Genomic DNA, 26,983 nt, shown 5'->3' with positions numbered 1-26,983 from the left:
TCTCCAGAGAGAAACCGCAGTTTGAGGTGGTTTCCTCTCCCACCCCACCCCCCCCCACCCCCTTCCAACCCCCAGGGGCTTGCAGACTCACAGGGCCTGGGACCCATGCCAGCGACAGGACAAGAACCAGCATGTGACTCCCCAACAGGAGAGAGTGACCAGGGTAAAACCTGCTGGCAAGAAAGACTGCAGAATTGTACTGTGATGGAGAACCCCCCCCCGCCGAGATAATGCAGGGGGAGGGCCCACTCCCAGCCTGAGGGCCGCCCAACCCCCCGGGGGGTTGGCGGGGGAGGAGGCTTCAGTGTAGCGAGGCTGGACCGGCCGGCTTGGCGAATTCCCAGGTGGCGGGCGCCCTCTGCAGTCAGACAGGGGTGCGGCAGGGCAGAGGCCGGGACTTTGCCGGGGCTGACGTCACTGGGACCCCTGGGTTTTCTCTCGCATCGCTGTGGTCCTTACGGTTGCCCCATTTTAAGGATGAGAGAAGTGTTGAGTGTCTTGCCCAAGGTCGCAGAACCAGCCAGTATGGGACCCTGGCTCCTTCCTCCCATAGTCTTTGTCCCAGCGCCTCAGAGCCCCCTCACCCCCAAGCTCCCTGGCCCGCAGGACAGACAGTGCAGGAGGGCCGTTGTAGGAGGCAGGCAACAGGTATTTAATGGGCTTTGGTGGGGGTCTCAACACTCCCACCAGGGGAGTGGGCAAGGGCAGAGCACAGACAGGCCTCCACGCGAGGCTCAGGAGATGAGGTTCAGGTGCAGGGGCTCCTGACATCGCTGGGTGTGAAGGGGCGAGCGGCAGACAGCGCCTCGTCTGGGGCAGTCCCGCAGCAGGGGCAGCACTGGGCCTGCGTGGAGCTAAACACAGAGTTGGGGGAAGGGGGCTCTCCCCGAGCCCCTGCCCCACAGCTCACGACCCACCAGCTGGGGAGCAAGAAACTATCCAAGCCTCCATCCCCACCCCGCCCCCCGCAGAGCAAAGGGAGTGGCCTGGCACCACAGAATGTCACTGCAGGAGCCCTGGGGGAGGGGAGGCTGTGATTACCCTCCCCCACTCCATTCCTAAAGGGCCACTTACATGTGTTTCCTATGTTGGGCTTCAGAGTAAAAAAGCTGTCTTTAAGTAAAGGAATCCCCCCTCAGAATTACAAACCCCTGGACTAGTCTCAGTCCTTACTAATAGCTGACAAAACTGACACCCAGAAAGGGTAAGTGACTGGCCCAAGGCCGACCAGCAAGTGAATGGGTGTGGTTTTTCCTTTCCTGTCTCCAGGGCCTCCTGGTGTATTCTGGAGGGTTCCCCCCAACACCTGTGACATCCACAGACACCCTCTCCCAACACACACACACACACATGTGCGCGCGCGCGCGATCGTGCGCTTGCACACTCCTCACCTCCTGGAGGGCTGCAGCCTCACCACTCCCTGGGGGACCATTCCCTGGTTTGTAGAGACTCAGAGGTTGGGGTTGGGGGCCAGGCCCAGGCCCTGGGACGGCTGGGGGACTGAGCACCGAGGGGCACATTGGGAAGTGAAGGTTCTGCATGGGCACCCAGTCAGACCCCACCATTCTCTGTAGCCAGACAGCTTTGGCCATGTACCTGGGGAGCAACAAACCAGACGGGAGGGGTCGTGGCCCTCCTGGCCTGGTAGCCCTCAGGGAGCACACAGCCCAAGGCTTGGCCCTGCAAAGAGCTGGGACCAGTCTCACCCAGGCTGTAGTGTCCCTCCACCCCATTCCTTGGGCCAAGAACCCACAAAGACAAGGAAGTGGGGGGGTGGGTTCCAGAGGCTCTCACAACGCCCCGTGGAAAACCCCAAAGGAAGAAGAACAGGGAGTATAAGGGCCTGGGAGCTGGGCTAAGGGGCCAGGGGCGATGACCCGGCTTTATCCCGCCACCAGCCCCAGGGGTCACCACTCGGACCCCTGGTCTGCCTACTCACTTGGGTCCCAGCGGTGCACAAATTGTTAAGTACCAGTTGTTGGCACAGCCATGGTCGAAGGGGTTGTATCCCTGCAGGTATCGGCACTGGAGGGAGGCAAGGGCCAGAAGAGGAACTCAGATCCAGCAGGACTGGGCAGGCCACTCCCCGATGGCCCTCCCTGAACGTCAGCTCAGCTCAGGGTGGCAGCAAGACTCCAAGGGCACAGAAGCAGGGAGAGGGAGCCACGGCCTCCCCCACCCCACCTACCTCTGAGTAGCTCTCTCTAGGCAACCCCTGGCACTGCACCCACTTCTCTTGCCTTCTCAGGGGTCCTCCCCCATCACCTGTACCCCTTTTGCAGTATCCTCGCCTTTTCTGTTTCCTTTGGCCATACCACATCCTCCTGCCACCTCCTTCCAGATATACTTTCGGATCTTCCTTTTATTGCTAAACTGCTCCAAAGACAGTTCCACACCCCTCCCCCAACTTCCCTACTTTCCCACCTCTCATTTCTTCCAAACTTGTGTCTTCACTGAATTTCACTATCTGGAAGGGTAGTTGCCTGGGGCCCAGTCAGATTTCCCTAACAAAACAACCTGGCCCTGGAAGTCTGGATGGAAGTTCCTAAACACCCATGCAGTGAAGGTCAAGTCCTCCCCTGGACAGTCTTAACCAACTTCTCCCCCTCCCCTCCGTCTACACATCAGCCTCGCCCTCCTCCTCCTCTCCAGCACAAGCTGATTCTCACCCTGACTTCAAGAGCCTTGGCTACAAAATGTCTGTCATGACCAAAAGTGGCCCAGAGCCACCTCTTCCCCCCACCAGCTCCCTATGTCCCATGACCCTGTCATGAGGATGTTGACCTTCGACACTATTCTCCACCAAAAGGAGCCAGAACTCCATGCAGGGCAGCTGACACCTACGGGAGGAAAAGTTGAGACACCTCCACAATGTCCCACGGTTGCCAAAAAGCAACACTAACCATCACGATACTTTGAATTCTTGCCTACTTTAATATGTTTAAAGCATTTAGGGGAAACTGGTATTCTATTTGCAATTTTAATTAAATGGTTACTAAATGGTTAGAAGAGTTGGATTACATTTACAGTTAGAATTTTAAATTTAGAGAAATAAATTTTGATGTATTAGATGTATACGAAGTGTGCAAACACGTTGACTGTCCAACGCTTAAAGGAGTGATAGATGATTGCCTAATGAGCTCATTAGAACTCGCTAATAAAGGGCAGCACCTTCCTCTCACCACTGGAGAGCCTCTCAGATGTGAACGGAATCCAACAGCTTGGAAGTTCTCTGACTCTCCTCTCTCCCTGGCTCCGGACCCAGTTCTCCTGCTCCAAACCTGTGCCTCGAACACTCCACAGGATGGTAACCAAAGTGGGCATGTTCTCACTCCATCTCCTGCCCAGCTCCCTGCTGCCTTGGTTCTCTGCCCTTCTTCCCCCGGGGGTCAGGGCATCAGGCTTCCCTCTCTCTCTCTCTCTCTCTCTCTCTCTCTCTCTCTCTCTCTCCCTCCCTCCCTCCCTCCTTCTCTCCCAAAGCAGGATCAATTCTTTTGAATTGATGTATAGATTCACTCATTTGCTCATAAATATTCTGGGGCCTCGACAGTGTCCTAGGCACTACACTGGGAATTGAGGACACACTGCCACCAAGAAAGCCAGCCTAAGCTTTCAGGCAGCTGACGAGTGGTCAGGGCAGCACAAAGAGGGGCTGAGGGAGCAGAGCAGGCAGCCGGTGCCAAGACTCCAGGGGGCAGGTAGAGCGGCAGTGGCCCTGGAAAGCAGGGAGTGGGGCCCTGAGAGGCTGGGGGAGGGCCACGGCAGGTGCATGCGGCGCCACGCTGCTGTGTGCAGCCTGGAAAGATGAGTCTTAGGACTGTCGCTGGCCACGTGGTGAGCACGACAGTAGTGTGACAGTGAGCAGAGGCTGGGCCGCACGGGCTGGGGAAGGTGAAGAAAGATGCCAGTGAGCAGTCAACTCGTCCAAGAAACATGCCTCTGCTGGAGGGGACAGCGCAACAGCCAGAGGGGAGGCCTGTGATCTTAAGGACTGTTTGCTTTGTTTCCAAGATCAAAGAGACGTGAACATGTGTAAATGATGATGGGAAGGAATGGTAACAACAGCAACACTGTATAGGGCATTGGCTTGTACCGGGCACTGTTGTATGTGTTGTACACATATCAACCAAAGCCGCTCCCATTTACAGATGGGGAAACTGAAGCACCAGGTGGCTAAATAACAGACCCAAGATCTCCCTGCCGATAGGAAGCTGTGGTTTGAATTTATGTAGACTGGCTCCAGAGCCCTTGCTATCAAGCTCAAGCAAGGGGCCCCAGGAGATGTGGTTTGGGGATGGAGGTAGGAAGGGAATGAATGCCTGAAATGGGTTCTGGAGGTAACGGGAGAGAGCCCTGAATGAATGAATCACATTCATCACAGAGTGCAGGGACTCAGAGAGCGCAGACCATACACATATTTCTTAAGACTGGAGATCACAGACTGGGAGAGCCCCATTCTGAGCAGTGGAGCAAGGACGGGCCGATGGCCTGATTGGGAGCTAGAAGAACCATGGGGCGTGGGAAGGGAGAATGCTACCCCAGAGAGGCTGAAATGATGGACTGAAGCTGGAGAGAGAAGGCATGCAGACCACAGGAGGTGATGAGTAAGGGCTGAGGGATAAGAGCAGAGGAGTCACAGGTGGGCTGGGAGCCAAACAGGGGTGGGCTGGAGTGATTGAGTGCTGACTGTAGGGATGGGAGGTGGTGGGCAAACAGGGTTCCTCTGTCCTTTCAGCTGTCTCATTGTCTTCAGCCCTCCTTCATCAATGTGGCCAACTACAGCCTTCCTAAAACAACCTTTAGTTGGGGTGCCTGGCTGGCTCAGTCGGGTAGAGCATGTGACTCTTGATCTCAGAGTCTCAGGGTCGTGAGTTCAAGCACGACGACATTGGGTGTGGAGCCTACTTAAGAAAAAAACAAAAACAAACCAACATTTAGTCAAGTCATTGTCCTGCTAAAGGAATCCGATGGCAAGGATGTTCACTTTAATCACTCCTACTCAACGCTGTACTGGAGATCTAAGACTGTGCAGTAAGAAGAAAAAAAGAAAGCCATCCAAGTTGGAAAGGAAGAAATAAAACTGTCCTTATTCATAGATGACATGATTTTCTATGTAGAATGAACAAAAAAAACTATTAGGACAAGTAAGTCCAGCAAAATTGCAAGATTCAAGACCAATAAACAAAAATCCACTGTATTTCCTTAAAATAATAAACAAACAGAAATGAAGTTTAAAAACACATTTATAATAGCACACAAAATACTTAGAAAAGATCTAACAAAATGTACACAAGATCTATATATTGAAAACTACAAAACACTGACGAAAGAAATCAAAGAAGTAAATAAATGGAAAGGGGTTCATGGGTTCAAAAACTCACTATTGTTAAGATGTCAGTTTTCCTTATTGACTTATAGGTTCAATGTAATCCAAAGAAAAATCTCAGAAATCTTTGTGTGTGTGCGCGCGTGTGTGTGTGGAAATTAAGCTGATTCTGAAAGAAGAACAAATCTGGAGAACTCACACTGTGTGATTTCAAGACGTAATACAAACCTACTAATTGAGACAGTCAACTGATTTTTGACAAATGCGCAAAGGTAACTCAATGGAAAAAGGATAGTCTTTTCAACAAATGATGCTGGAACAACCCTAATGCAAATGTAATAAATCTTGACCCATACCTTACATCATATACAAAATTTAACCCAAAATGAATCATAGGCCTAAATACAAAATCTAAAACTATAAAATTTCCAGAAGAAAATATAAGAAAATTTTTGTGGGGGCGCCTGGGTGGCTCAGTCGTTGAGCGTCTGCCTTTGGCTCGGGTCGTGATCCCAGGGTCCTGGGATGGAGCCCCGCATCGGGCTCCCTGCTCCATGGAAAGCCTGCCTCTCCCTCTCCCACTCCCCCTGCTTGTGTTCCCTCTCTCACTATGTCTCTCTCTGTCAAATAAATAAATAAATAAAAATCTTTAAAAAAGATAATCTTTGTGACCTTGAGTTAGGCAAAGCTTTCTTAATTACAACACCAAAAGCACGGTCTATACCAGAAAAAAACCAACAGTGCACTTCATCAAAATGTAAAACTTCTGATCTTTGGAAGACACTGTTTAAAAATTGAGATGACAAACCACGGGACTGGGAGAAAATACTTGCAAAACACATATCTCAACCCAGAGTATATAAAGAACTCATAGAACTCAGTAATTTCAAAAAACCCAATTCTTTTAATGGGCAAAAGACTGGAACAGACATTAAATCCAAGATATACAGATGGCAAGTAAGAACGTGAAAAGATGCTCAACATCACTAGTCATTAGGAAAATGCCAATTAAAATCACAATGAGATACCATTTCACATTTATTAGACTGGCTAAAACTAATAAACAAACAACAACAACAAAAACCTGACAACACCAAATGTGAGTGAGGATGCAGAGCAACTAGAATTCTCACACATCGCCTGTGGGAATGCACAATGGGAATGCAGCCATTCTGGAAGACAATTTGGCGGTCTCTTAAAAAGCTACACATAGTAACTTTGTAACCCAGCAATACCACTCCTCACTCCTAAGTATTTACCCACAAAGAAATGAAAACGTTCACATGCCTATACACCAGTGTTTATAGTGGCTTTATTTATAATCACCCCAAACTGCAAACCACCCAAATATCCTTCAGTCCAGGAACAGGTAAACAAACGGTAGTTTATCCATATGACACAATACTGCACACGATAAAAAGTAAGAAACTACTGATACTGGCAGCAATGGGGATGGATCGCAGGAAGAAGCCTGCTCAAAGGGCTATGATTCCATTTATACCAGTCTCTGGAAAAGGAAAAACTACAGGGGTAGAAAACAGATCAGGGGCTGAGGGCAGGGAGAGAAACTGACTACAAAAGGCCTTGAGGGAGTTTCTGGGGGGTGATGGAACTGTTATAAATCTTGATTGTGGTGGTGGTTACAGGATCGGACTGTATGTTTGTCAAAACTCATAGAACTGCACTGAAACGGGGTGAATTTTACCATATGGAAAAAAAGAAAAAAGAAATCCTCTCACGGCTCCCAGGCTTCCCCTGAACCAAGACTCAATTCTCCACCTGACTTTCTGCGCCTCTTAAATCCTGGTCAATCCCAAGCCGTCCACTTGATTTCTCACGCCACCTTCTGCTCCAATTAGCACTGTATCCTCACCATCCTATACACATTCCACAGACTTGCAGGCTTCCTTGCCTTTCTGCAGGCTGCGCCCCTCACCTGCTCTACTCCACCCCCCCCCCCCCGCCTTTTCTGCCCGTTTAAAACCACTGAGCGGCGCGTCCTACTCTGAACTTGAGTCCCTCTATGAGTCTGTTACTCAACGTAGGACAGGTCCTTTCTCGTGGCGTTCACAGGCGTCTGGTGGGTGTTACTCTGATTTCAGGTTCCTTATCGACAGAAGCGCAGGACGTAGCCTTACTCACCTCTACACCCATCGCTCAAGATAAAGCACACAGTAGGCCCTCGATGCAGTGCATGTGGGAGGGAGAGTGACCACCGAGCGGGTGAGACTGGAGATGCATCTAGGTCTAGAAGGGCTAATGACGCGCCTTGGAAGGAGGTTAGGCGGTCAGGGGCCAGGGTGGTGGACAAAGAGCGGAAAGGGCAGAGGTCCCGGAGGCGCAAGGTGACCACCCACAACCCGTTATCCCGGCGCCGCGCTCGGCCTCGCGTACCTTCCCCTCGTAGGAGCGCTCGGCCGCGCTCACCGACATGGCCTGGATCAGGAGCAGCAGGAAGAGTGGCACCAGGAAGCTGGCGGCGGGTACAGCCACCAGAATGCTGCGCGCCCGCTAAGGAGCTGCAACGCCTGACCCTCCTCCCTGGCCCCGCCCTCGCCCCGACTCCGCCCCAACAGCCCTGCCCCCAACCGGCCCCGTCCTCCGGCTCCCCGAGCTCGGTCCCCGCGTACACCTCACCCCACTCTGCTGTTCAGGCCCCGTGCCACCTTTAGCACTCCCCACCATGACGCTGCTAGACTCTCAAGTCTTCGCAGTCCCTCCTAGCCCCGCCCATATCCCTGGCCCTACCCACCCCCGCCTAGTCCCTGCCCCGCCATTAGCTCTGCCCTCATGACCCCGCCCTCCAGCCGACCCCCCACGCTCCCCACTACTCTCTGCATGGGTCCCCGGAAGGATACGCGATGGCTTTGTCCATGGAGAAGGGCAGGTGGGTCGTGCGCACCAGGAAGATCAGGCAGGTCACCAGCATGGCACCCGAGTAGAGGCATAAGGACAGGACCAGCAGCATGAAGAAGCGGAAGTTGCGGTGACCAATGCAGTTATTGACCCATTTGCAATGGTGGTCAAAGTCCTGGGTAAGAGGGAGGGGAGCAGGCCTCGAGGACCCGACCTCTGGACCAGCCTCCATTGCCCCCAAATCTGAGGCTTTATCTACCCCCCTGCCCCCATTCCCAAAGGCCACCTGCCCTTGGCCCCTCAAACTGGGTCTCATCCCTAGGGAGAAACCCAGCCACAAAGTCCCTAATGCTAGCACTTCTGTTAGAGCTCTGTTAGGTCTCTGTGGCTCACAAGGTCACATGTCAAGAGGGCTTCAGAGACAAGGCCTGCCCGGTCTTCTGGGGACACATCCTGGTGTAACTGTGGGCTGGACATAGACTATCTCTGGGCTTCTGTTTCCTCACCTATTGACTGAGGATAATAACACCCTTGCTCAGCTTGCCTCCCAGGGTTGTGAGGACCAGATAAGACAGCACCTTTGTAAGCCTTTGCAAGCTGTGCACATGAGACACAAAAGCACTCAGAGCCCGGGAGAGCCTCTGGCCTGGATACGAGAAGAGGACAGGCGAAGCTTTCCCAGCCAGGCCTACAGCCGGCGTGACGGACTTCGGCGGCTGGAGTCAGCAAGCCTGGGGTAAGACAGGAGCGTCTTTCTCCCCCTACCCGCCCCCCCCGGCCTGACCAGGCCCAGCATAGGTGTGGATGCCTCTGTGCGTGTCTGCACCTGCACAGCCAAGGTTCAACCCCCCTAGACAGGTGCGGGCGCAGGTGCAGAAATAGGGACCTGCCTGAGTGACCAAAGGTGGTTGGGAGTTACTGCCACTCTTGGCCTTTAGCGTTGCCGGACGTGGTTTCACGCTTGCCACTGGCCCCTGTGTGAGCGGGGAGGGGTGGGGGCAGGTGGGCAAGTCAAGAGAGGCACTCACTTCTACACAGATATTGCACCAGGGACAGTGGTAGGTCCGGGGTGGCCGGTGGAAGCAGCACTTTCGGCACCACTGCAGGCGGAAGGCCCTGTGGTTCACCCACACCACATGCACCACCATGGGGCCCTGTTCGTTGGAGCCTGGTGTGGGAAGAGGATTGGGCAGCAGCAGGAGGCCCTCCGTCAGTCTGCTGCTCCGGGGGGTAGGGAGGCCAGCCCCACATCATGGCTCCGGGAAGGGTGGGGAAGAGGTAGGCGAGGGTATCCCTAGTCTCCACCGAGCAAGCCACCCAAGCACAGAGAGACAGGCATTCAAAGGGAAGGTAGGTTTCCAGCCAGAAGAGTTCTGTGAGTACTCAGCCATTTACAGCTGTGACTGATGCTTTAAAGAGCTTGTGCCGTGGGAAGGACGAAGGGAGAACTGAGTGGTTTCAAAGAGTTGGCTTCTCTCCCCCCAGCCTGCCCAGGGCCCTCCCGCACAAAGCAACTGGAAAACCTCCAGAAATCTGTTTTTCCATGTCTGCGTAGCTTAAACAATGAAGTGGCAGAGGCAGGGCCGGGGCAAATGAGGATGTGCCGTGAAACGGTCCTGTGGCCCAAGGAGGGGAGACGGAAGGAGCCCTTCAGGAGGGGCTGTCTCCTTCTCCCAGGGGCCAGCGCCTCACCTTGATGCAAGATGCCGGGGTCTGAGAAATTGAGTGAAACCAGACTGAAGATGGTGAGGACACAGAGGAGGCCTGTGACGAGGGGAAAGGCCCACTCCCCGTTCTGGGCCAGCCATCTGCAACTGAGATCAGAACAGGGCTCAGCCCTGATCCAGAGTGGCCTGAAGCTCCCCCCGACCCCTGCCGACCCTGTCCACTTGGTCAGAACCCACACACCTTGAAGCCTGCTCTAAATATCCAGACTGGTGACAGATCCTCAGCGACTCTGCCAAATGTCACCCAGCGTTGCCAGCCGTCTGCGGCTCCCGGAGGCACCGAGCACTATACACCTGTGCCTTTGCACATTCGGTTCCCTCGGCCTGGGCTATCCTCTGTCCTCTCGCCCCTCTCGTGCACTTCCCCTGCTTCTGTACTGTCATTCTCTGTTTTCCTCTCTCTGTAGGAAACCTGCAGCTCGTGTAAGAGGGGGACTCACGGGAATGCGAAGAAGAGGCCACTGAAAACCACCAGCAGCACGACATTGAAGGCGGCAAACAGGCTCGGCAGGATCCACGGAAGCGGGGCCTGAGGCGGCGGATGGGTCTCCTTGATGAGGGGCATGGCGTCCTTCAAGAGCGGCATGGCTGGACCTCCCGCGCCCCCCGGGGGAGATCAGAACCACCAGGCTCCGTCTCCCTTGCTGACTCCAGGAGCCCCATGGCCACAGCAGCCTCGGAAGCTGCAGCCCAGGGTGGAAGGAAAGAAGCTCCAGTGTGACATCATAGAGGTTGAGAAGAATGGAGGCCAGCCTGTGATGGGCGCTGCCAACAGCAACCCCCCCCACACCAGCCCCACCCCAACCCCGCCCCACACTTGTGCCAGGGACTGAGAGCTCCTGCCCCTGCGAGGTTGGCTTTGAGAACACAGATTGGAGAAGCACATGAGGAGAAGGTGGGTGATTCTAATCATCCTCTCAGGCTCGAGGCTAATCGGAGCAGATAGTGCTCATGGTTCACCCTACCTCTATTTTCTTCCTTTTTGTTATTGCAAAATTCCACTTTCGGGGCTGGAGGGGCAGCTAAATAACTTTCCAGCTTCCATCATTTCCAGGGTGGGCTTCAGGACACAATTCTGGTCAAGAAGACGTAAGTGGCTGTCTGCTGAGGATTTCTAGAAAAGCTTTGCCTTGTCCCTTTCTTCTGGTCTTGAGCCTAGATGTGCTGGCTGAAGGTACCATCTTGTACCCATTAGGCAGCGTGTGGACATGCTACACAGAATGGTGTTGAGGACACTGTTTAGGCACTGCCCCAGACTTGAACTGGCTGCCTCTGAGCTGCTTATTCCATGAGAAAATAACTGAGTTTTCTGTTATATGCGGCCGACATTTGTCATTTGTTTTAGCTATGAAGCATGTGAACCCCTCTGTGCTTGGAGGATTCCCTGCACTATACCTCTTCATGAAGGACAGAGACCGTTCCCCATCCCAGCTGGAGCTAAAACTGCCAGAAACTTGCATTCAAAGTCTCTCCTGCAGCTAGAGCATAGCCCTGTGACCCAGAGCCACCAATTAGCCTCAGAACTGCCACCACCAACCAAGTGGGAGTCTTCTGCACATATTTTCAGAGCTCCTGTGTGTTGAAGTGTAATGGCCATTTTAAATGTCACTTTAATTCCAACAGTGATTGTATTATTCTTCAACATGGATAAAATACGTAATTCTGGGGGCGCCTGGTGGCTCAGTCGTTAAGCATCTGCCTTCAGCTCAGGTCATGATCCCGGGGTCCTGGAATCGAGCCCCTCATTGGGGTCCCTGCTCAGCTGGAAGCCTGCTTCTCCCTCTCCCACTCCCCCTGCTTGTGTTCCCTCTCTCGCTATCTCTCTCTGTCAAATAAATAAATAAAATCTTAAAAACAACAACAACAACATAATTCCGGGGGCGCCTGGGTGGCGTTGTTGGTTAAGCATCTGGCTCTTGGTTCCCGCATTGGCACTGTGCTGAGCACGAAGTCAGTTTGGGATTCTCTCTCTCTCCCTCTCCCTCTGCCCCCTCCTGCTCATGCTCTCTCTTCCTTCTCTAAAATGAGTAAATAAATCTTTAAAAAAACATGTAACTCCAAGAGTCCTACTTTGAATTGGACTAAGTGAACTGGAACATTTTGAGGAAATCAATTTGATTAAAAACAGAGCAAAAGTCCCTCGTCAATGCACGATTATTGTTACTTATATTTTCTTATCTATAGAAACAATTTTTCTTCATGACATTCAAATTAATGGGTTAAAATCAATGTAAGAATACGATCTTTTTTTTTTTTAAAGATTGTATTTATTTATTTGACAGAGAGAGAGAGAGAAAGAGACAGCAAGAGAGGGAACACAAGCAGGGGGAGGTGGGAGAAGAAGCAGGCTTCTGCCCAGCAGGGAGCCCGATGCGGGGCTCGATCCCAGGACCCTGGGATCATGACCTGAGCCAAAGGCAGATGCTCAATGGCTGAGCCACCCAGGTGCCCCAAGAATACGATCTTTTAAGGGGCACTTGGCCTGGCTCAGTCTAAAGAGCATGTGACTCTTGATCTCAGGGTCGTGAGTTTGAGCCCCACCTGGGGTGCAGAGATTACTTAAATAAATAAAACATTTTAAAAAAAGAATACTATCTTAAAATATACTTGATTGTATTTCAAATACTAAGGTTTAAAGTTTTAGATATTTTCATTTGTCATAATTTAATATAACTATATATGTATGCACATTTAAAATACCTACATATTGATACATATTAAAATTAATTAATTTTGGGGGGAGCCTGGGTGGTTCAGTCGATTAAGCATCTGCTTTTGGCTCAGGTCATGATCCCAGGGTTCTGGGATTGAGTCCCGCATTGGGCTCCCTGCTTAGCGGAGAGTCTGCTTCTCCCTCTCCCTCTGGCCCTCCCTGCTGCTCATGCTCTCTCTCTCTCTCTCTCCCTCAAATATGTAAATAAAATCTTAAAAAAAAATAAAAAATAAAATTATTTTTTTTTAAGATTTTATTTATTTATTTGACAGAGAGAGACAGTGAGAGAGGGAACACAAGCAGGGGGAGAGGCAGAGGGAGAAGCAGGCTTCCTGCTGAGCAGGGAACCTGATGTGGGGCTTGATCCCAGGATTCTGGGATCATGCCCTGAGCAAAGCAGACACTTAATCAACTGAGCCACCCAGGCGCCCCTATTCCTTGGTTTTAAACACATATGTCAATTGGCAGCAATTTTGGCACACACTTTATGTAACAGATTGGTCAGTGTTTTCACTTTCTACTAATTCATTTTGTCTCCTGAGGTTAATTTTTTGAAGTTAAGTCTTCATGGAATAATTATGGGCACCCATCACTTATGTACCTCACCCCAAATAGAGATTCCACTCTCCTCCATTCTGATAATGTTAGCTACTGTAACAAGTTAATGTGCCTTGTCATCAACAAACAGTTTCTTTGTCCTTTGATTTTTGTCTGAAAGTCCCTGCTAGAAGTTGCAGACCAGAGATCGGGTCTTCCGGAAGAAACATCAAAGAAGGACAGAAAGGGATACAGGAGATAGACAGACACATGATTACAGACTTCCTTAGAATAAGCTGATATGACCACCAGAGTAGACACCTCACTGTCAGGGTCAATCCCTGGATTCCTTCCTCCAAAAACCTACTTCTCCCCAGTGCTGTTCCTCCCATTAATTAGGATTATCATTCACCCTATTGTTCAGATCAAACCCCTGGAGTCACCTGATTCCTGCCTTTATCTCACATCCCACATCCAATCCACCAGCTCTGCCATCAAAATAGAATCTCACAAGTCCAAGCCACTACCCGCTCTTGTTTGGATATTGGAATAACCTCCTAACTAACCCAGGCCTCTTCTGTCCTTGACCTTTAAGAGACTCTGTTCCAAATAGTAGCTGGTGCTCCTTTTAGAACTTAGATCATGGCCTCTGTTCAGAAGCCCCCAACTGCTGCCAGCCTCATTCAGAGTAAAGTCCAAAGTCCTTACTGTGGCCCTCAAGGCCCTCCCTGACCTGGCTCCTCTAACTTTCTGATCTTATTTTCTAACACTAGGTCCTTGCTCAGGCACACTAGCCTCCCTGCTGTTCCCCAAACACACCTGGCACATTGCAGTCCTGGGTCCTTTGCACTTGCTCTCCTGTCTCCCTGGAATTCTCTGCCACAAACACTCACAGAGTTCGCTTCCTCACTTCACCGAGTCCTTTGTTCATGTGGTGCCTCTGTGCCCTCCAGATGCCTGCAGCTCCACTGGTTTCCTCAGAATACACTCCTCACGGTTGGATTTCAGGTCAATAAATGTGAATACTTAAAACGTCTTTTGCATAATTTGCAAGATGCTTTCCAGAAAGTTTATACCTGTTTACACTACTGTTATGAGCATAACTATATCATAATACAAACACTATAATTAAATATTAACATAATTTCTCAAATTTTATAAATGACAAATGACACCTTGATCTTTTCATTTATATCTCCTTAAATTACTTATGAAATTAAGGAAGAAAGACTTTTCAAGATGGCGGAGGAGTAGGAGACCTTAGTTTTGTCTGAGGAATTCAGCTAGATAGCTATCAAATTATTCTGAACAACTGTGAACTCAACCAGAGATCTAAGAAAAGAATGCTGCAATTCTACAAATAGAAAAGTGACCACTTTCTGCAAGGTAGAAGAATGACAAGATGGAAAAACTCACCTCAAAAAAGAGAACAAGAGGCAGTACTGACTGCTAGGGACCTAATCAGTATGGATATAAGTCAGAACTAGAGTTCAGAATAACGATTATAAAGATACTAGTTGGGCTTGAAAAAACCATAGAACACACTCCCTTTCTGGAGAAATAAAAGAACTAAAAATCGAATTAAGTCAAGATAAAAAAGGCTATTAATGAGATGCAATAAGAAATGGAGGCTGTAACTGCTAGGATAAATGAAGCAGAAGAGAGAATTAGTGATATAGAAGACAAAATGATGGAAAATAAAGAAGCTGAGAAAAAGATAACTACTGGATCATGAGGAGATAATTTGAAAGATAAGTGAAACATTTTAAAGCAAAACAATATTAGAATAATTGGGATCCCAGAAGAAGAAGAAAGGGGGGGGCAGAAGGTATATTAGAGCAAATTATAGCTAAGAACTTCCTTAATCTGGGGAAGGAAACAGGCATTCAAGTCCAGGAGGCACAGAGGAAATCCCCTCAAAATCAATAAAATTAGGTCAACACCCCAACATATAATAGTGAAACTTGCAAATCTGAGACAAAGAGAAAATCCTAAAAGCAGCAAGGAACAAGAGGTCTGTAAACTACAAGAGTAGAAACATTAGACTGACAGCAGACCTATCCACAGAGACCTGGCAGGCCAGAAAGGAATGGCATGATATAGTCAGGGTGCTAAAAGAGAAAAATATGCAGCCAAGGATACTTTATCCAGCAAGGCTGTCATTCAAAATAGGAGAGACAAAAAAGTTCCAGGATAAACATAAACTAAAAGAATTTGTGATCACTAAGCCAGACCTGCAAGAAATATTAAAGGGGATCCTTTAAGTGAGGAGAGAGCCCAAAAGTAACATAGACCAGAAAGGAACAGAGACAATATACAGAAACAGTGACTTTACAGGCAATACAATGACACTAAATTCATACCTTTCAGTCGTTATTCTGAATGTAAATGGGCTAAATGCCCCAATCAAAAGACACAGGTTATCAGGCTGGATAAAAAAGCAAGACCCATCAATATGCTGTCTAGAAGAGACTCATTTTAGACCCAAAGACACCTCCAGATTTAAAGTGAAGGGGGTGGAAAACCATTTATCATGCTAACAGACATCAAAAGAAAGGTGGGGTAGCAATCCTTATATCAGACAAATTAGATTTTAAACCAAAGACTGTAATAAGAGATAATTAAAGGGTCTATCATAATTAAAGGGACTATCCAACAAGAAGATCTAACAATTGTAAATATTTACACCCCTAACATGGGAGTAGCCAATTATATAAATCAATTAATAACAAAATTAAAGAAACACATTGATAATAATATAATAATAGTAGGGGACTTTAAAAAAAATAGTAGGGGACTTTAACACCCCACTCACTGCAATGGACAGATCATCTAAGCAGAAGATCAACAAGGAAACAAGGGCTTTGAATGACACATTGGACCAGATGGACTTCACAGATATATTCAGAGTATTCCATCCTAAAGCAACAGAATACACATTGTTCTCAAGTGCACATGGAACATTCTCCAGAATAGATCACATACTGGGCCACAAATCAGGTCTCAACTGGTGCCAAAAGATTGGGATCATTCCATGCATACTTTCAGACCAAAATGCTTTGAAACTTGAACTCAGTCACAAGAGGAATTTTGGAAAGAACTCAAACATATGGAGGTTAAAGAGCATCCTACTAAAGAATGAATGGGTCAACCAGGAAATTAAAGGAGAATTTTTAAAAATGATGGAAACAAATGAAAATGAAAACACGACTATTCAAAACCTTCGGGAACCAGCAAAGGTGGTCCTAAGAGAGAAGTATATAGCAATACAAGCCTTTCCCAAGAAACAAGAAAGGTCTCAAATACACAACCTAACCTTACACTTAAAGGAGCTGGAAAAAGAACAGCAAATAAAGCCTAACCCAAAGAAGAAAATTAATAAAGATTAGGGCAAAAATCAATGAAATAGAAACCAAAAGAACAGTAGAAAAGATCAACGAAATTAGGCACTGGTTCTTTGAGAAAATTAATAAGATTGAAAAACCCCTGGCCAGACTTATCAAAAAGAAAAGAGAAAGGACCCAAATAAATAAATCATGAATGATACAGGAGAGATCACAACCAACACTGAAGAAATACAAACAATTATAAGAATATATTATGAGCAACTATATGCCAACAAATTAGGCAATCTGGAAGAAATAGGTGCATTCCTAGGAATGTATAAGCTACCAAAACTAAACAGGAAGAAATAAAAAACCTGAACAGACCCATAATCTGTGAGGAAATTGAAGCATTAATCAAAAACCTCCCAACAAACAGGAGTCCAGGGCCAGACAGCTTCCCAGGGAATTCTACCAAGCATTTAAAGAAGAATTAATACCAATTCTTATGAAGCTGTTTCAAAAAATAGAAATGGAAGGAAAACTTCCAACGCCTTCTATGAGGCCAGCATTACCTCGACTCCAAAACCACACCAAGACCCCACCAAAAAGGAGAATTACAGACCAATATCCCTGATGAACAGGGATGCAAAAATTCTCAAAAGATACTAGCCAATAGGACACAACAATACATTAAAAGGATTATTCACCATGACCAAGTGGGATTTATTCCTCGGCTGCAAGTGTGGTTCAACATCTGCAAATCAATCAATGTGATACACCACATTAATAAAAGAAGGACAAGAACCATATGATCCTCTCAATAAATGCAGAAAAAGCATTTGACAAAGTACAGCATCCTTTCTTGATTAAAACTCTCCACAGTGTAGGGATAAAGGGAGCATACCTTAATATCATAAAAGCCATCTATGAAAAACCCAAAGCGAATATCATTCTCAGTGGGGAAAAAATGAGAGCTTTTCCGCTGAGGTCAGGAACACGACAGGGATGTCCATCATCACCACTGTTGTTCGACATAGTACTAGAAATCCTAGCCTCAGCAATCAGACAACAAAAAGAAATTTTAAAAAACCCCAAATCCATAAAGAAGAGTCAAACTCTCACTCTTCGCAGATGACATGATAGTCTATGTGGAAAATCCAAAAGACTCCACCTCAAAATTGCTAGAACTCATACAGGAATTCAGCAAAGTGGCAGGATATAAAGTCAATGCAGAGAAATCAGTTGCATTTCTATACACCAACAACTAGACAGAAGAAAGATAAATTAAGGAGTTGATCCCATTTACAATTGCACCCAAAACCATAAGATACCTAGGAATAAATCTAACCAAAGAGGCAAAGGACCTGTACTCAGAAAACTATAGAACACTTATGAAAGAAATTGAGGAAGACCCAAAGAAATGGAAAAATGTTCCATGCTCGTAGATTGGAAGAACAAATATGGTTAAAATGTTTATGCTACCTGGAGCAATCTACACATTCAATGTAATCCCTATCAAAATACCATCAACTTTTGGTGGCTCAGTCAGTTAAGTGTCTGCCTTCAGCTCAGGTCATGATCCCAGGTCCTGGGATCGAGCGCTGCATCGGGCTCCCTGCTCAGTGGGGAGCCTGCTTCTCCCTCACCCTCTGTAGCTGCCCCTGCTTGTGCTCTCTCACTCTCTGTCAAATAAATAAAATCTTTAAAAAAATACCGTCACTTTTTTCACAGAGCTAGAACAAATAATCCTAAGATTTGTATGCAACCAGAAAAGACCCCAAATAGCTAAAGGAATGTTAAAAAAGAAAACCAAAGCTGGTGGCATCACAATTCCAGACTTCAAGCTCTATTACAAAGCTGTAATCATCAAGATAGTATGGTACTGGCACAAAAACAGCCACATAGATCAATGGAACAGAATAGAGAACCCAGAAATGGACCCTCAACTCTATGGTCAACTAATCTTTGACAAAGCAGGAAAGAATATCCAGTGGAAAAAAGACAGTCTCTTCAACAAATGCTGTTGGGAAAATTGGACAGCCACATGCAAAAGAATGAAACTGGACCATTTCCTTACACCATACACAAAAATAGACTCAACATGGATGAAAGACCTAAATGTGAGACAGGAATCCATCAAAATCCTTGAGGAGAACACAGGCAGCAACCTTTGTGACCTCAGCCACAGCAACTTCTTACTAGTCACATCTCCAAAGGCAAGGGAAACAAAGGCAAAAACAAACTAATTGGGACTTCATCAAGATAAAAAGTTTTGCACAGCAAAGGAAACAGTCGACAAAACCAAAAGACAACCGACAGAATGGGGGAAGATATTTGCAAATGACATATCAGATAAAGGGCTAGTATCCAAAATCTATAAAGAACTTATCAAACTTAATACCCCAAAAACAAATAATCCAGGCAAGAAATGGGCAGAAGACGTGAACAGACATTTCTGCAAAGAAGACATCCAAATGGCCAACAGATACATGAAAAAGTGCTCAACATCACTCAGCATCAGGGAAATACAAACAACGAGATACCACCTCACACCAGTCAGAATGGCTAAAATTAACAAGTCAGGAAATGACAGATGTTGGTGAGGATGCAGAGAAAGGGGAACCTTCTTACACTGTTGGTGGGAATGCAAGCTGGTGCAGCCACTCTGGAAAACAGTATGGAGGTTTCTCGAAAAGTTGAAAACAGAGCTACCCTACAACCCAGCAACTGTACTACTCGGTATTTACCCCAAAGATACAAATGTAGTGATCTGAAGGGGGAACCTGCACTCCAATGTTTATAGCAGCAATGTCCACAATAGCCAAACTATGCAAAGATGCCTAGATGTCCATCAACAGATGAATGGATAAAGAAGATGTGGTGTATATATATATACAATGGAATACTATTCAGCCAACAAAAAATGAAATCTTGCTATTTGCAATGACGTGGATGGACCTAGAGGGTATTATATTAAGCAAAATAAGTCAATCTGAGAAAGACAATTATCATATGATCTCACTGATATGAGGAATTTAAGAAACAAATCAGGACCATAGGGGAAGGTAGGGAGAAATAAAATAAGAAAAAATCAGAGAGGGAGACAAACCATAAGAAACTCTTAGTCACAGGAAACAAACTGAGGGTTGCTGGAGGGGAGGGGGGTGGGCGATGGGGCAACCGGGTGATGGGCATTTAAGAGGGCATGTGATAGAATGAGCACTGGGTATTATAGAAGACTGATGAGGGGCGCCTGGGTGGCTCAGTCATTAAGCGTCTGCCTTCAGCTCAGGTCATGATCCCAGGGTCCTGGGATTGAGCCCCGCATCGGGCTCCCTTATCCTCAGGAAGCCTGCTTCTCCCTCTCCCACTTGCCCTGCTTGTGTTCCCTTTCTCGCTGTCTCTCTCACTGTCAAATAAATAAATAAAATCTTAAAAAAAAAAAGACTGATGAATCACTGACCTCTACCTCTGAAACTAATATTACACTATATGTTAATTGAATTTAAATAAAAAAATAATTAATTAATTTAAAAAATTAAGTATTCTTATACATCTAGAAGTCATTTTCTTGTAGTTGTTTTGTGAATTGCCCTTTTACATTTTTGCTTGCTCACATCTCAATGTGGAAGTTTTGGGGTATTTTTCTCTTTTTTCTTGTGTGATAAATATACATAACATAAATTTTACCATTTTAAACACTTTTTAGTGTCCAGTTCTGCAGCATTAAGTAAATTCACCATGTTGTGCAACTGTCACCACCGTCCATTCAGGCCTTTTATCGTCATCCCAAACAGAAACTCTGTACCCGATGTTAGGACGAAGGGGAAGGAGGAGAAGAGCTTAAAGCGGTGGGAGCGGTGCGGGAGTGGGGTTGGACCCAGGGCTGAGGCAGGCCACCCCCTCCCTCCCGCCTCCGTGGATCATGCCCAGGGCGGCAGCGGCGGTGGTTGCGGGGGGCGGGGGGGGGGGGGGGAAGTGACTGGGCGGTGCCGGCGCAGGAGACGATGCCGTTTCCAGTTACAACGCAGGGATCACAACAAACACAGCCGCCCCAGAAGCATTATGGCATTACCTCTCCTATCAGCTTAGCAGCCCCCAAGGAGACTGACTGCCTGCTTACACAGAAACTAATTGAGACTCTGAAGCCCTTTGGGGTTTTTGAAGAGGAAGAGGAACTGCAGCGCAGGATTTTAATTTTGGGGAAATTAAATAACCTGGTAAAAGAGTGGATACGAGAAATCAGTGAAAGCAAGAATCTTCCACAATCCGTAATTGAAAATGTTGGAGGAAAAATTTTTACATTTGGATCTTACAGATTAGGAGTACATACAAAAGGTGCCGATACTGATGCGTTGTGTGTTGCACCAAGACATGTTGATCGAAGTGACTTTTTCACCTCATTCTATGATAAGTTGAAATTACAGGAAGAAGTAAAAGATTTAAGAGCTGTTGAAGAGGCATTTGTACCAGTTATCAAACTGTGTTTTGATGGGATAGAGATTGATATTTTGTTTGCAAGACTAGCACTGCAGACTATTCCAGAAGACTTGGACTTACGAGATGACAGTCTGCTTAAGAATTTAGATATAAGATGCCTAAGAAGTCTTAACGGTTGCAGGGTAACCGATGAAATTTTACATCTAGTACCAAACATTGACAACTTCAGGTTAACTCTGAGAGCTATCAAACTGTGGGCCAAACGCCACAACATCTATTCCAATATATTAGGTTTCCTCGGTGGTGTTTCCTGGGCTATGCTAGTAGCAAGAACTTGCCAGCTTTATCCAAATGCAATAGCATCAACTCTTGTACATAAATTTTTCTTGGTATTTTCTAAATGGTATGTGTTTAGATTATATTAAAATAAAATTGATTGTAGACACTGAAAAAAAAAAAAGAAACTCTGTACCCAGTAAACAATAACTCCTCACTTCCCCCATCCCCCAGCACCCAGTAACCACTTTTCTACTTTCTGTCTCTATAAATCCGTCTATTCTAGGGACCTCATGTAAGTGGATTCACACAGTATCTCCCCTTTTACGTCTGGCTTCTTCCACTCAGCATAATGTCCTCAGGTTCATCATTGGCCTTTAGCAGCCCTGAAAGTTGGTATGTTGTAGCAGGTGTCAGAATCCTTCCTTTTTGGGGGCACCTGGGTGGCTCAGTCGTTGAGCGTCTGCCTTCTGCTCAGGTCATGATCCCAGGGTCTTGGGATAGAGCCCCGCATTGGGCTCCCTGCTCAGTGGGAAGCCTGCTTCTCCCTCTCCCACTCCCCCTGCTTGTGTTCCCTCTCTCGCTGTGTCTCTGTCAAATAAATAAAATCTTAAAAAAAAAGAATCCTTCCTTTTTGAGGTGCATAATTTTTTATTGTGTGTATTTGCCACATTTGATTTACCTATTCATCTGCTGATGGACATTTAGGTTGTTCTCACCTTGGGCTGTTATGAATAACGCTATGAACACATGGGTGCAGATATTTATTTAAGTCCCCGTTTTCCATTCTTTAGGGTATATATCCAGAAGTACAATTGCTGGATGATAGGTAATCTTATGTACAGTTTGTGAGGAACTGCCATACTATTTTCCACAGCAGCTATACTAGTTTCACCAATGATGCATAAGGTTCTAATTTCTCCACATCTTTGCTAACACTTTTCTTTCTTTTTTTTTTTAAATAATATCCATCTTAATAAGTGTCAAGTGATATCCCATTTTGCTTTTGGTAGAAGCGTTGGGCTTTTCTTTCTGATTTGCAGGAGCTCTTTTATATTAAAAATTTTGACTGTGTTTCTTGAACATATGTTTCCAGTTTGTTGTTTGCCTTTTGATTTTGTGTGTAATTTTTAAAAAGATTTATTATTTATTTGAGAGAGAGCACGTGCGAGCGTGTGGGAGCAGTGGGAGGGGCAGAAGGAGAGAGAGAATCTCAAGCCGACTTCACGCTGAGCGTGGAGCCTGATGTGGGGCTCGATCTCATGACCCCGAGATCATGACCTGAGCCAAAATCAAGAGTTGGACACTTAACTGACTGAGTCACCCTGGCGCCCCTTTTGTGTGCAATTTTTAATGTAAAACTTTTGTTGTTTCTATGTAATCAAATCTATTCATCATTTCCTTAGCACCACTTTGTCTTACTTCAAAGTTTCCCCCTCTCCTTCTATCTGATGAATACTTAACTGCATTTCCTGTTTTCTTTTCCGTTTAATTCTTTAATCTGAAATTAATGTAGGGGTAAGATAGAAGGTAAAAGTCTAATGTGTCTTTTTCTCACATCATTATCATCAATGATTCCAGCATTAGTTTTGAGTAAGCTTTCTTTTCACTCTCCCAGCAGATTCTGACTTCTTCATATATGCCAAGATCTGTGGGTGGCACTGTGAGGGGCTTCCCAGACCCCCCTCAGGAATGAAGAACTTATCCCCCAGTTTCTAGAAGATGGCTTCAGCTTTGGGGAGTGCCTCCCCTCACGAAAATTACCTCACCAATGTCCCACCTCCTTCCATAGCAGTTTGCCTTCAAGGAGAGATCAACATGAAGTAGAAAGGCCCAGACACTTTGCCCTAATGCAGGACAATTCTGAAGGGCCATCCAGCCCCTATGTGACCTCTGGGTTGGCTGAGGCTGTTGTTGGGCCCTTTACCACAAATTGACTTCTCTGCTCAGTCCTGCTTCCTTTCCTTCGCTTTTGCAGGCATTGATTCCAAAATGATTCCCTAACAAGCATCGTGCATGCTGAACTCTAGAGTCTGTTGCAAACATTTTGTTTTATTTATTTATTGAATTTAGCACCATATATTTTGATGTTGGTGGTTTTAGGATCTGGGGCTTTTTGCATTCTTAGTTGTCATTATCTGAATCCCTAAGTTTATGATGCTATGTAGTAAACAAAACAACATAACATGAAAATGTTAACTAATGAATAAGAAATGAGGCCCCACTCAAACATCACCTTTCAGTCAAACTCACATCTTCCTTTTCCTCAACTGCACTGCAGAACAATGCCAAGTGCAGGTACAATGAAAATTTATTACAAAGGGAGATTTGAAATCTTGCAAAAGAAGCAGAATTTTATGAAGTTGATAGAAGTGATATTGAAATACCATTTAAATCACCCAAAAAGTCATCAACCAATCGGAAGCTAGTCTAAAACAGCTAAAAGTTGAAGAAAGGAAAATCAACAAGGTTGACAACCTAGTAGGCTCTTCAGAAAAAAAAGGCCTATAGCTTCACTGGTAAATTCTATCTGACATGAAAAAACGAACACCAGTCCTCCTCAAACTCTTTCAAGACATAGAAGAGGAAAGAACACTTCCTAATTCATTCTATGATGTCAATATTACCATGATACCAAAGCCAGCTGAAGACATCACAAAAAACCCCCTACAGACCGATATCCTTTATGAACATAGAGGCAAAAATCCTCAGCAAAATACTAGCAAACTGAATCCAGCAGCATATTAAAAAGATTATACACCATGAGCAGCTAGGATTTATCCCAGGAACCCGAGAGCCATTCAACGTATACAAATCGGCCAGTGTACTCCCCCACAGTAATAGAGAGAAGGAAAGAAAATATGTGGTTGTCTTAATGCTAAAAGGCATTTGGCAAAATCTAACACTATTCCATGATTAAAACACTCCACAGGCTAGGAATAGAAAGGACTTGTCTCAAATGAAGGGTATTTATGAAAAACGCACAGCTAACATCATACTTCACGGTGAAAGACTGAAAGCTTTCCCTGTAAGATCAGGAACAAGACAAGTATGCTTGCTTTTGCCACTTTTATTTAACATACTGGAAGAAAAAAAAAGGCAATAAAAGCATCCACACTGCAAATCTCCATTTGCAGATGATACAATTTTATATATAGTTAACCTTAAAGAATACACACACACACACACACACACACACAACCGGAGCTAGTAAATGAGTTCAGGAAAAGTAGCAGTCTTATTCATAACAGCCAAAAAATGGAAACAACCTAAATGTCTATAACTGAAGAATGGATAAACAAAATACGGCATATCCACACAATGGAATATTATTCAGCCATAAGAAGGAGTAAAGTATTGGTATATGCTGCAACACAGACAAGCCTTGAAAACATGCCAAATAAAAAAAGTCAGGCACGAAACACCACGTATTATATGATAAGTGTCTATTTAGGTAAGTGTCCAGAATCAGACCAAATCAATAGAGAGAGGAAATAGACGAGTGGTTGCCAGGGGGATGGGAAGAAGGAAGAATTGGGAAGTAGGAGGTTTCTTTCTGGACTGGTGGAAATATTCTGCAATTAGATTAATGGTGATAGTTGCACAACATTACAAATACACTAAAACCCACTGAATTACATACTTTACCATAACTAAAAATGTGTGTTTTATGTTATGTGAATTTTATCTCAATAAGACTTTTTTTTAAATCTCAATAAGACTTTTTTTTTTTTTTAAAAAAAGAGAGAATGGCCTTTAAATATCAAATGATTGAGGACCCTTGAGGAAAACTGATGAAATTTCTGGGTTTTTTTTTTCTCAGAAATGGTCCTTACACTGAGAGAGCCAAAATTGAAGTGACAGGCGTCCTATCATGTGATCATATAATTTGGTGAGAATAATTAAGCCAAAACAATGAAATGAAGAATGATTCATTCCTCTTGGGCCCCAAATTCAGTGTTTGACAGCAAGCTATCTAAAATTAGCAAGAGAAGAATCTGATTGGCTGGTCCAGGTCATCTTCTCTGGCCATACCTTAGCTAGGGCTGGGCTGGCCTTGAGTCAGGCCGTCATTGCCCTCCACTAATCCGTGAGTCACGCTGTCTGGAAGATGGCCACCTAGGGACTCTGGGTGGGGCAGCAGTGTACCCCCTCAGAGCTAAAGCCTTCCCTCTCACCAACACCCCGTCATTTCTCTCTCCATTGTCATCCAACCTAAGAATCAGCCAGTCTCCCCCGGGCCTCCCAGCCCCTGCTACAGAAAGAGTGTCAGCCCAGCCGCCTTCCTTTCCTGACTCCCTCTCGCTCTTCATTCCCCTTTTCCTGCCTCCCTCAGTTCTGTCCTGGAGAAGTTTCAGAGAACATCTTCAGTGCCCTGTTACCTGTTCTGCTGAAGTCTAAAGTTCAGGCCTCGGGACAGTTAAGCTCAAGGCCTCTCACCAGGCTAGAGATGAATGACCCAGAGAGTATTCCGGTCACATGGTTGAGGCAGATGAGTCAGCCTGTGTCTTTGTCAGGGTGGGACCAAGGCAAGTGACCCTCTGTGGGTCAATGCCCTTGTATTCCTTTTGCCATCCCCTCCACCTCAGGAGGGAACTGGGTCCCTGAGACTCCTGGATCCCTACACTGACCTGTCCTGAGAGTTGTACTTTAGGAGGAGGGTAACAGAGGGACAGAACCATGCTCAACCCTTGGGAGACATTTGAGGTGTACGGGGACAGCAGCAGAGAGTCCTCTTGGTACCCACCAGTAACTGCTTCCTCTGATTGTAGCTCCTCACCATCCCAGAATCCACTCTCTTGCCCCTCTCCTGGGCCCTTTTCTTACTTTCAGAATTCTTACCTGAACGTCAACAGAGCTCCTGGCCTAGGTCCCTTTTTCCTTCACTCTACACTCTCATGGCTTTCTGTCCAACCTGGCATCAGAACTTCTCTGAGCCTCAGTTTCTTCATCTGTAAAATGGGAATAAAGACAGTACTTACCTTCCAAGAGCAGTTGTAAAGTTTCAACAAGATAAGGAACGTATTGCATTTCCTACAGCACCCGGGGCACCAGAAATGCTCAACAAACATTTGCCGCTGCTGTGGCCGAGCTTTCACTAGTTATCAGTCATGTGACCACTTCTAAAGCGCATTCAATCCGTATGTATTGGGCCCTGTGCCAGGAACCGAGGGGTACTATGCCTGGGCTCAAATGGCTTTAAATCTACTTGGAGAGAGAAGAGAAATCACTAATCAATAAAAAGTTCAGAAACATATAATTTGGCACAGCTTTTCAGAATCTGTCAAAATGCTCAGAAATCTCACTCAGCGACTCTGCCTCTTAGGTACCCTTGCATCTTTGCTGGGTCTTTGGCTGCTGTTTGGCAGGGTAAGCCCATCATCAGGATGAGGAAGGCTGAGATTGGGGAAACCCACGTGGGCCTCCTCTGGTTTTTCCAGCTTGTTCTCCCTTCTGCACGCCAGACCAAAGTGCCGACGCAGTCAGGGAGCTGGCCTTGACTCTCCCGTCTCCAGGGGACCAGAGATCAAGTTCCAGCCAGGTTCTGGGAGACGGGGGGGTTTGCTGACTGGTAGTGTTGTGGGGAGGATAGAGAACTTTATTCCACCCCCACCCTAGAAGACTCATTAGAGGGTATGTAGCATGAGGGCTGGCAGGTGGCAAAGGGTGGCCAAAGGCATTGGTGAGGAGGAGGGAGGGAGGAAGGACCACACCTAGGAGAGGGAGGAGTCAGGAGCCAGGGATCTCCGCCAGCCAAGAGGATCAAATTCCTCTGGGGTAA

General features: G+C 46.4%; 3 protein-coding genes across 7 annotated transcripts in view; 2 read left to right on the top strand and 1 right to left on the bottom strand.

The window, feature by feature from the left end:
* Positions 1-639: 639 nt before the first annotated feature.
* On the bottom strand, positions 640-26,126 carry ZDHHC19 (zinc finger DHHC-type palmitoyltransferase 19). 5 transcript variants are annotated; one of them, XM_027587129.2, is made up of 9 exons: positions 26,044-26,126; positions 10,350-10,592; positions 9,875-9,996; positions 9,211-9,350; positions 8,185-8,357; positions 7,721-7,826; positions 1,940-2,025; positions 1,392-1,596; positions 640-854 (listed from the first exon to the last, which is right to left on the bottom strand). In XM_027587129.2, the coding sequence occupies exons 2-9, from the start codon at positions 10,493-10,495 to the stop codon at positions 735-737; spliced, it is 1,098 nt and encodes a 365-aa protein (XP_027442930.1). In that variant the 5' UTR covers positions 10,496-10,592; positions 26,044-26,126; the 3' UTR covers positions 640-734. The 5 variants fall into 5 exon arrangements, with proteins under 5 accessions (XP_027442930.1, XP_027442933.1, XP_027442932.1 ...); XM_027587132.1 differs by lacking the exon at positions 26,044-26,126 and having other exon boundaries at positions 1,392-1,500; positions 10,350-10,645; XM_027587131.1 differs by lacking the exon at positions 26,044-26,126 and having other exon boundaries at positions 8,185-8,285; positions 10,350-10,645.
* The window catches only part of SLC51A (solute carrier family 51 subunit alpha), a 31,184-nt gene continuing 14,859 nt past the window's right edge, over positions 10,659-26,983 (top strand). The window contains exon 1 of the mRNA XM_027587135.2: positions 10,659-10,804. Coding sequence (XP_027442936.1) covers positions 10,794-10,804 — 11 coding nt within the window. The 5' untranslated portion in view covers positions 10,659-10,793. The remainder of the gene's footprint in view (positions 10,805-26,983) is intronic.
* LOC113918575 (poly(A) polymerase alpha-like) lies at positions 20,323-21,369 on the top strand. Its single transcript, XM_035724036.1, has one exon. It carries the CDS (start codon positions 20,493-20,495, stop codon positions 21,348-21,350), a length of 858 nt encoding a protein of 285 aa, XP_035579929.1. The 5' UTR covers positions 20,323-20,492; the 3' UTR covers positions 21,351-21,369.

This window comes from Zalophus californianus, chromosome 1, assembly GCF_009762305.2.
Source record: "Zalophus californianus isolate mZalCal1 chromosome 1, mZalCal1.pri.v2, whole genome shotgun sequence".
Taxonomy (NCBI): Eukaryota; Metazoa; Chordata; class Mammalia; order Carnivora; family Otariidae; genus Zalophus; species Zalophus californianus.
The sequence above is the reverse complement of the archived record's forward strand: the minus strand, read 5'-3'. Positions and strand labels throughout refer to the sequence as shown.